This window comes from Pyrus communis, chromosome 9 (genome assembly GCF_041283825.1).
Source record: "Pyrus communis isolate YQ-2024b chromosome 9, ASM4128382v1, whole genome shotgun sequence".
Lineage (NCBI taxonomy): Eukaryota > Viridiplantae > Streptophyta > Magnoliopsida > Rosales > Rosaceae > Pyrus > Pyrus communis.
The window spans coordinates 5,552,501-5,563,320 of record NC_142573.1 but is presented as its reverse complement, the minus strand read 5'-3'; the positions used below and the strand labels follow the sequence as shown (position 1 = coordinate 5,563,320).

Here is a 10,820-nt window from a genome sequence, read left to right as displayed (position 1 = left end):
AAATGTCGATGTGGCTATGGCCTACATGTATAGAGACTGAGCTCAATGATTGCAAGTGGCAAATGCACGGTCACGGTCGTCGAATTGTTGTATATCATCTCTTCTTCCTGTCCACAACTTTATTTCTCGCTTTCCCTCTTATTTTGTAAATGGCTTATTTTTTCTTTTTTTCATTTTTCTGTTGTACAAGAATAGTCAATAACGAGACAATGCATATACATTATCCAGCGTCCATAGTCCAAGCTAATTTATCCAAAACTTTCGATTTTACCGATGCATGCAATTTGAAAGATAAATAAATAAATAAATAAGAATTTAATTTGGGTCTTCATCTTCTTTGGGGAGTATATGGCAGTTATGCAGGGCGAAGCAGTTTAATTTTGTGCTTTATAAGAGGTAAATAAGCAAGATTAAGACGTAATGACTAATGAGGAGCATACTATTAGGAAATCGAGAATGCTGTGGCGGCCGGCGAGTGAGTATCTCGACCTCCGATGCTCGGCCAATTGCACCACCTCACTCCGAGGCTGTTGTTGAGAAGCGAACCGTGAGCATGAGGATGACGATCCTGTCAGCACGGGCGAAGCCACCCACAAGGCTAAGGTGGGATGTAGCTTAGGGAGGTTTTTTTGTAAGTGTAGTGCTGTTTACACGCTTATTTTTATTTTTCACACAACCTTCTCAGTTTTCGTCATTCGATGGAATAAATTATAAGATTAATGGCAAAAAATTAATAAGGATGTGTGAATAGAACTATCTTTTTTTTAACTCATGCTTTAATGGCTTATGTTAATGCATGTAGCCCACATAGCCCACTCAATCCCAAAACAGGTTAGCATTTCATGTATATTTTGTAGAGGATAGGTAATAAATAGAACTTTTTATGCTAAAAATAATAAACTAGTTCTATCTCCTCTCCCCCTTCTATCGTTAAAGAAAAAGATCATTTACCTTATGTGATTTAGCCTTTGGACTTCTTACTCAAGAAAAGAAAAAGAATTTTTTTTTAGTTCACAATTAAATTCATATATCCGCAATTCCTTATTTTTCGTTACCGATTTTCCAATGAATGTAACTTTTGGTAAGTTCTTAATCGCTTTATTTACTTCTTCTTGATTTATTTAGTAGGTTAATTATTTATATGGTCCTTAAAATTATCTGTTAGGGTTATGATTTCAAGAATTGTTTATATTCTATTATGGTTTTTATATTGATTATTATATAATTCTATATAGAAATAAATAAACATATAATAATGTGGTACTAATTTCAACTAAAAAAAAATCATAGCTCCGCCCTTGCCTATCATCGGGAGCCCCATTGTCGATGGCTGTTATTCCTTGTGAAAATTAAATTTCCTTTCAATTCTCAGTGCACCTTTGAGGGGTACATATGCAATTTTGGAAAATTTTTGGTAGTCGATAGTTATGCTGGGCTTCAGTAGTGCAGGTTCGAACCCAACTGTCAACCATATTAACCTTTGGGCTTCGGATTTGGCCCAACATTTTTGTACTAGTGAAGTCGCTTATTTCCAGTAGTATCCAACACGTGGACCTTACAGTCTTGGAGTGCAAGAAATCTGATTTTTTTTTTTTCCTATTTCTTTTGGCGAAGGGGTAAAGAATTCGAGTTCAAATCTTCCTCCAGCACAACAAGACTACTATTGCATACGAAATGAAGATGGAAAACAGCAGGCAATTCACAAACCTTGCTGCAATGACGTACTTTGATCTTGCTACCCTCATACTGGTAAATGTTAACCTTGTTGCAATCACTTTGTGAGAATGTGGGGACGAAGTTCCACTTTGGTGAGGGACGCAAGGATTTATAAGAGGTTGAACTACTCTTCATATTATCAATTGATTTTATAATGAAACCTTAATTTTTTTCGCACTCAATGCTATCGCGAATCTTTGTGTCCACTCCTTCACTTTCTATTAGGATATTACACCCCATATGCACTTTTGATTTTTCGTTTCGACACCATATCCCAATACTAAAGTCAGATTTTTGCAAAGTTCTTAGTTTTATAACAAAGTGGTATATAAAAAATTGGTACATATTACATAAAATAAAAAAAATTGTACTAATCCTATATTCAAGAAAATAAAAAATAAATTAATATATGTTTAGAATTTTGTAATATTAATCTTGGGAGATATTTTGTTTACACCTTTTAACCTTACACACACTACCTTTAATATCTGATCATAAAATTAAATAAATCGAACAAAATAACGGACAATATTTAACAAGAGGTCAAACTCAAACTTTTGGGACCAGAAACATTAGAGATAGGCTTTTACAATTACCCGTTAAGCGTTAAATATACAGAAAGAAAACAAATGCGACGTGAAAAGGTCAAGGGTTTATGAAAGAGTGAAAAATTAGAGTATCAGCCGTGCTTTAATTATCTACCTTCAACCAGACTATTGGTTATTTCAGATATAATTTCTGGCTTACTAGAAGAAGAAGCTGTGCTGGAGTTGCCTTTCCTTGTGAGAAATGCTGGCTGTTTAGGAGCCGGACACATTGCAGTTTCACTGTCGAGCATGGTGATCACATTCGACATGGAGTGGCGATCGCTCGGATCTTCTTGTACGCATAAGAGTCCGACATTGACACACTTGATAAACTGGCTTTCGTTGCAACTTTCTTCCAGAGTCTTGTCCATTAAATCCAGCACCTTGTTTTCTGTCCAGAGTCTCCATGCCTGGGAAAATGGTAAAATTCAAAAATTGTGTATAGGGTTTAATGGGGTTTAAATGGATATGGAATATTTGACGCACTTACATAATTTATGAGGCTGAAAGTTTGTTTCGATTGATAAAAGCCTGTGTTTTTTTTTCCACTGATTATCTCAAGAAGAACTACGCCAAAGCTAAAGACATCTGATTTCACTGAGAAAGTTCCGTCCAATGCATACTCTGGAGACATGTAACCACTGCATCAAAAAATATACTTAGTAACTTATGCAGGCACAAAAGCACTTTCACCTAAAAGGGTCAAGGATATGAAATCATAGACACAGAACTTAGTAGCTTACTAAGTTCCAACTACAGTGTTTGTGTTTGCCTGAGTTTCCTTGCCTCCAACAATCCTCGCCAAACCGAAGTCAGATATTTTGGGGTTCATCTCCTCATCTAGGAGAATATTGCTGGTTTTCAAATCTCTATGAATGATCCTCAATCTGGAATCTTGATGAAGATAAAGAAGCCCTCGAGCGATTCCCAAAATGATGCTAAAACGCATCTCCCAGCTGAGAAACATGCTTTTTGTATGATCTTGCAGAATTTCCATTTTCCATATAGAGAAAAATTTAGAAGCTATCGTAGTTAAGTCAATCAAGAAATCATATCATGCAGTAAAAGATAATGAAAAGAGGAGTTGGAACGAACCGAATATAAAGAAGTCTAAACTTTTGTTAGGCATGTACTCATAGAGTAAGATCTTTTCTTCTCCTTTCATGCAATATCCCTTAAGTCTAACAAGGTTTCGGTGTTGAAGTTTGGCAATCAGCACCACCTCATTCCTAAATTCCTGCAAGCCTTGTCCTGAAACCCTTGATAGCCTTTTCACCGCGATTTCTTGGCCTCCAATAAACATTCCCTGGCAACAAAATCCCTTACATATAAATTTACAACTAACCACAACAGATAAACATTAATGACAACAAGTGATGCTATATAAAGTTGATTCGAGTGCAAAGGAATGGTAAATAACTGTTCAATTACCTTGTAAACAGGCCCGTATCCCCCTTGTCCAAGCTTGTTTGCATTTGAGAAATTATCTGTAGCGTCTAGTATAGTTTGCATATCAAAAAAGGGTACATCTATTCCTTCCTCTTCCTTGAACTCACTTGTGTCTATCAACTCTTTGACTCGCCTTTCACTATCAAATTGTCTTCGTCTTAGTTGATCTAATACATGGAATTGAAGAGATTTATTCTCATCAACTATGAACAACTCTGCAAATCTTTCATGATAATAATGCGTATAGAAAAGCCGTTACCTCGTTTGTTGGTCATATTTCTTCTCCATATATAAATGGAAATGAGGATGCACGCCAGAAAAATCACACTTAAAAGCACCGCTACCATCATCAGAGACAATGGCAATTTTCTTCTCGTACGGTCTTCTTTTGATGGCTCTGGAAGATTACCTGCACAAGGTGTAATTAATTGACTCTCATAACGACCTAAGAAATTATCACTACCTCATTTATGTTCACATCGAATAATCTCATGCTTTTGCAATTATGTTCAAAAATTTTAACCCCACGTTTAATCAAATATAATTAGAATCGTGCTAATTGAAACAGTATACATGTAAGGAATAGCGTGAAACAACAGAAAGCATAAAGATAACGCTCAAGTAACTGAAGTTCTTTCTGAGTTCTACTTTTTCGCTGGAAAATGGTTTGATCATCTAATTCACAAAGTAAATAGTTATGCCATCGACACATTCATTTGTTAGTTTCGGGAAGCTTCAGAGGAAGAATACCTAAATCAGACAACGCAACACGAACAGAGAGGTTCTGGCCCCCATCAGTATACTCTTCTTCAAGATTTGTAACCAAGTCCCATATTCTGCACAATGAAGTCGGCGCATCCCTTCGTTCAGATTTAGCATATGAATAAGCGTTGCATCGGCAGTTATTTAAGCACACGTTCCTGCATTCTGTTTCATTGTCGACATTGATTCCTGAATCTGGGTTTCCCACTTTCATTTTCTTCAAGCTCAAGAAGGTGTCATTCTTGTGGTCACGACATAATGCGTACTCACTTGTGCATCCACCTGAAAAGTCTCCAGAATTCCACTGCTGTAGATCCTGGGGCTTGAAACCTGGCAAACATTTGCACAGCAGCGGCCTATTATTACTATTGCAGCTGCCAAAGTTGCCGCAAGCATTAAACACACTACATTCATCTCTTGGCGCAGACCAATACAAATTCCACTGCTTTGTGGAATTAATCCACGCCCAAAACTGTATCTTTCCAGTAATATTAATCACCAACCTTGTGTATTTGTATTCTGATTGTTGCGGAATTGCTATACTTTCATAAGAAGAGTTTTGACTCGGAGAATTGAAAATATTGGTGGAATTTCGAACAACATATTTCTTGCTGAAATTTGATAAGAAGTAAGTAACTGCAGGAAGCATTTGATCAAAGCTGTAAAATGTATCAGTTGCCCTTTCTCCGCCTTTCCAGTACAGAATCGCTTCTGATTTTGAGATGACATACTGGTTCTCTCCAAATTGATCTTGTCTGAAGATAAAATTCCCGCTTCCCGGGTCATCTTCGCCTCTCCACGAAGTCAACTCCAAGTTGTTATCCATTGTCATCCCAGGAATAAATGTATCAGTTGGACTTTGAAAGCTCTGCCACAGAATTTTCACTGCCAACTGATCATCGCCACTGCTTAGAACAAGGTTCCCGGAATCCATGAGCGTCGCAGTCTGCGTTAAAGACTTGGAGGTTTCAGCCGTTGTTGACCAGTAACTCGTTCCATTAGTATCCAACACATGGAGGTTACCATCTTGGAGTGCAAGACTTCCAGTACTAGTGGAATTGACAAGTGGGGTTTGTCTGTTGGCAACCCATACCACTGTCCTCGGACTTAGTTGGTGATACCATATGCCTACATATCTTTTAGTCCCTTTAGGTGAAGGGCTAAAGAACCCAAGTTCAAATCTTCCTCCAGATGAAACAAGAGTTTCTGATTCAACACCGTCGGTAATTGGAGTGCCGTCTGTTATTGTATCTCTAGCACAGCAAAATGGGTGAGATAAGCACAACAGGACTGCCACTGCATACGAAACGAAGATGGAAAACAGCATGCGATTTGCAAACGATGCAACGACGTAATTTGATCTTGTTAACCTCCCTCTGCAAAACATCATTAAGGAGACTACTGCTACCAAGATCGTCTCGTGATATTTTCCATCAGCATTTATCAAGAAGTACCTAATACATTACCTACTTGCAAAAACAGAAAGCCCTCTTAAACTGCAAATTTTTTTCCCATAAGCCATTTTACTAAAACAGATTAACAGCAAATTGGCAACTTAATTAACAAATATCGTAGAGAATGATAAATTTACGTACCGGCCGGCGGCCAGAGCAGAAAATGTTGATCCTGTAGCAATCACTCAATGCTGGGGTGAAGAGTAGTTGGCCCAATGTGGAAGGTCAAGGTCGTCGAGTTCTGTACATTTCATCTTTTCCTTGTGTCCATATACATACATATACATACATATATACATACATACATATACATACATATATACATACATACATATACATACATATATACATACATACATATACATACACATATACATACATACATACATACATATATATATATATATATATATATATATATATATATATATATATAGAGACAGGGCTCAATGACAGAAAAGTAGCCAATGCAAGTTATAGTAAGTAGCTGGAGCAAAGTCAAGGTCGAATATTTATCTGGGTCCACAACTTTACTTCTCGCTTTCCGTCTTATTTTGTAAATGACCTTTTATTTATGTTGTACACGCACACTAGATATCGAATTTTGGACCCCGAACATAAAAAAAAAAATACTAACCACTTGAACTACAAGCTCAAATTGTTTACGTTACAATGGGTGTACATCCAAAAACTTTGATTTTACCCATGAATGCAATTTAAAAGAAAATAAATTAACACTTAGAATTGAATTTTGGTTCTTCATCTTCTTTGGGGAGCATATGGCTATTATGCAGGCCAAAGCAGTTTAATTTTGCGAGTGTATTTTTCTTTCTAAATAGAGAAAGTTTCGAGTGTAGAATGAGAAATTTTGAGTGTCAATAACAATTCCCTTATTTTAAGTAAAATAAGCAAGATTAAGGAGTAATGAGGAGCATACTATTCGGAAATGGAGAATCCTGTGGTGGCCAGCAAGTGAGTATCTCCACCTCCGGTGCTCGGCCATTTGCACCACCTCGTTGCGGCACCGTTGTTTAGAAGCCAAGCGTGAGCACGAGGATGACAATCCGATCGGCCGGTGGCCCATTGTCGATGGTTGTTATTCCTTTTGAAGAATAAATTTTCTTTCAATTCTCATTGCGCCTTGAGGGGTAAAGGTGGGATTTTGGAAAATTTAGGCGGCAACGATAGTTATGTTGGGCTGGGCTTCAGCAGTGCAGGTTCGAACCCAACTGTTGGCAACATTAACCTTTGGGCTTTGGATTTGGCCCAACAGTTGTGCTAGTGAAGTCGCTTGTTTAGCCCACACACAATATTTGTGATTCGTAACCTCTTAGGGAGAAATCATTGAAAGAGAAGAGAGAGAAATTGTATAGGAACAAATCAATTGGCCATATAATTAACAGAGAAATGCTAAGAAGACATTTTCAATGTAGGTCTCTTTATACTCTCTGACACCGTACATTCTCTAAATAAATATGTCACTAATTTAAAACTGTTCGTGTAATACATTATTAATTGTAACACGAGACTCACATACTTTTTAATTTTAGGAGTGTTACTAAATAAAGTGGAATATAAATTGAAAAATCCTAAAAACCATGAATAACCAAAATCAAAATGAACAAAATCCCTCTAAAAAATCAAATAAAATAAAATCGTTCATGTTTCAACCCTTGCTGACCAGTAACTCTTGAAGGTTACAGTCTTGGAGTGCAAGAAATGTCGTTCTAGTTGAATTGAGAACTGGGGGTTCTCTGTTGGCAACTCATACCGCTGTCCTCGGACCCAAGGGATACCGTATGCCAACATATCTTCTATCATCGAGGTCAGCTGACCTCCGCAAGCTCATAAATCCTTCATGGAAGAATTGGGTATCGCCTTTTGAAAATCTGAGATGTCATCAAAAGATGCCGTCTAACTACTCGATGAATTACCTCTATGTGCAGGGTAGCTACTAGTGTCGTGCCTTTGTATGCGTTACAATGGCCATTTGTCCATAGGCTCACTCAACATATGTTGGCATTTGTAAGCATGCTCACTCAAAAGCTATTCACATCAGTCGACATGCTCGCTTGGAAGCTGTTGGCATCTGTCGACATGCGTGTAATGTGACTTGGCAAATGACTTCAAGCCTACCAAGGCTCGATGATATGCCAATTTGCATGCTATTCCGTTCCTAAAATTTTACTGACACGCCCCGACCCCGATATTCTCCGAATACCAGGAAAGGCACGTGTTGGCCGACACCCGAGGGTGACAAAAGCCATTTATTGAGTACAAATGCTGAAAACAAGGGGTAAATAAGTCTTATAAATATAAAAGAATAATGAATATGCAAATAAGGATCATGTTCAGAGCATACCTCTAATCTAGAACACTAAAAAATAATAATATAAAATTGAATGAAACCAAGGAGTGGGTCCTACACCGAGAAGACTCGAAGATGCCAATGCGGAAGTGCCTGGACGTCAGGATTCTATGCCTCGATTCTAAGTCCTGAAGGGGACGCAAAACAAACATGAGTGGACCAAGTTGATATATATATAATAAAACAGTTATTAACATATTAACCCCCCAGGTTTTATGAAAACACATATATAATAATAAACATAGGTTTTCCGAACCCTAGCATGTCGTGCAATATCTCAAATCATAACTTGTATATATAATAAACACTAGTGAATATCCGATACAACTCTCCAGGCCTCATGCCGGCTCCCCGTCTCTGAGCAGACAGTCAGAGGAAAATACACTTCAGGCCCCATGCCGGCTCCCCGTCTCTGTGCTAAATAGCCAGAGGAAACACACTCCAGGCCCTATGCCAACACCAAACCGTCGCCCGGGACGGACCGAATCTATCCCTACGTCCCGTAGCGGAAAACACCACTAGGTAAGTACAAAACCAGTTAACATACATATATTGAAAATCAACTTCATAGTATAAAGTCATCCATCATCTATACTATAAAGAGGTGTTCTAAACATGTTCTCAATATCATATCGTCATCCATCAGATATTCTATAAGAACATGGGTTATAAGAAAAATAGTAATAATTCAAACTAGCCTCAGTAAGCATGTTATCTCGTAAAACGTTTCATAAAACATAATCATCAAATCATGCTTTTCACGTATGCATTTATACTATCAAAACATGCATTTTTAGAAGGGGTCCACTCACAGTACTTTGCCGTCGAAAAGTCACGCCATCTAGCGAAGAAGGAAACGCCACAGATAATTGCCCCTAAGCACATAAATGGTACATTTAGTCAAACTCTACTCAAACGACTGAATTTGGGAAAACGGACATCGAAAACGGGTTCAGGACGTCGAAATTAGCCTAGGAGGGGTCCCGCACGAAACCCAAAAAGTCAACGGTCAAAGTCAACATTGACGGGTGACCGGTCAAAGTCAACGATGACCGTTGACCGGGTCCGGGTCCGGGTCAACAGGTCAAACGGGTCTGAGCTTGGATCCGGATTGGGTTAAAGGGTATGGACTTGGGTTGGATCTGGGTTTGGGCCTAAGGGTTTGGGTCTAATGGGTTTTAGGGTTAACGGGCCGGAGGCCCTAAAAGAAACGGCCCAAAGGCCTTTGAATTAACAAAACAAAAAAAAATAAAAATAAAAAGGTTGGGTTGGGCTGCCCAGGGTTTTGGGCTTGGCAGGAAAGGCCCAAAGGCCTTGGGTGTTAGCCGGATTCCAAGGAAGGAGAAGGCCGGATTTTGGCCGGAGAATTCCCAAGCTCCGTTGGAGCTCAAAACTCAACCAAAACATGTCATTCAATATACCAAATTGAAGCCCCGAAGGTAAGGAATCGAAATATACCCTTGGTTCCTGTCATCGTGGCCGGAGTTGGTCGGAAAACAGCCTGGAAGCCACAGGTGTCCTCCGGAAACTTGCACGCCGCCAACTCGCCGTGGTTTGGCCGGAAATTGCCTCGAAAGGGGCGGTGCTCGCCAGAAAACTGGGAAATGTCTCCGAGGTGGTTTCTTCGTGATTTGACGTCCAAAACACAACCACGGGGTTAGAAAAGAGTTATAGGTGTGGGCATGGGTGTGTGTGTGTGTGTGTTCTTGTCGGAGAAAATAGCACCGAGAGGGGGGATGGAGAAATCACAGAGGAAGAAAGAGAGAAGAGAGAAGAGAGACTTTTCAGAAAAAAAATAAAAGAAAAGGGATTGGGAAAGAAACCGAGGAACAAAACAGGAGGTGGGCCCCTTGGGCTCACCAATTAAGACTCAAAAACAATTTTAAAAAGGAAAGTATCCCCAAACTTAGTGAAAATACAAAAATACCCATTTTCTTACGTAAATCCCGGGACGGATTATTACATTTACCCACTGCCGCGCTATTCTTACTGACCTTTCAAATAATATTTCTTGAATCTGCCACACTGCCCACGTTTATAATGTATGTTTTAGCATAAAAATTTGTAGATTGCAAAGTAACATAAATGTGACAGATGTAGCTAAAAAAGGTCTTTCGCGTTGCATAACCGCGAGTGGAGAGGTTAGTATGTAAGATCACCACATTTTGTTCCAGTGCTCAGGGGATAAGGGATCAGGTTTGTACCACAAGTATCGCAATTCCTCGATGTTGACTCTGCAAAAATATAATTCCTTGAAATTTAAAAACAGTCGAGCAAATGTTTAGCTTGCATGATTGTCTACCAAAAGAACATATGGAACTGCTACATGAACCTGTAGCAATTCCGGCATTTTTATATAAGAGAATCATACCTATATCCGCAACTGCTACACGAACCTGGAAGTTCCGGCCGCTGTCATACTCCTCCTGAAGATTGCTAACATCCTTAAACCAAATTCAGCATGTAGAACTACTACTCCCACAC

The 10,820-nt window shown here is 38.8% G+C and overlaps 1 protein-coding gene across 2 annotated transcripts; it reads right to left on the bottom strand.

Moving 5' to 3' along the window:
- Nucleotides 1-2,247: 2,247 nt before the first annotated feature.
- Nucleotides 2,248-6,325, bottom strand: LOC148694104 (G-type lectin S-receptor-like serine/threonine-protein kinase At4g03230). 2 transcript variants are annotated; one of them, XR_015966941.1, is made up of 8 exons: nt 6,110-6,209; nt 4,503-5,980; nt 4,012-4,161; nt 3,735-3,919; nt 3,399-3,609; nt 3,047-3,284; nt 2,794-2,927; nt 2,248-2,713 (listed from the first exon to the last, which is right to left on the bottom strand). XR_015966941.1 is itself a non-coding variant. In XM_088700546.1 (8 exons), exons 2-8 carry the CDS (start codon nt 5,902-5,904, stop codon nt 2,411-2,413), a joined length of 2,640 nt encoding a protein of 879 aa, XP_088556672.1. In that variant the 5' UTR covers nt 5,905-5,980; nt 6,110-6,325; the 3' UTR covers nt 2,248-2,410. The 2 variants fall into 2 exon arrangements, 1 of the variants encoding a protein (XP_088556672.1); XM_088700546.1 differs by having other exon boundaries at nt 2,794-2,944; nt 6,110-6,325.
- Between the last annotated feature and the right edge of the window lie 4,495 nt (nt 6,326-10,820).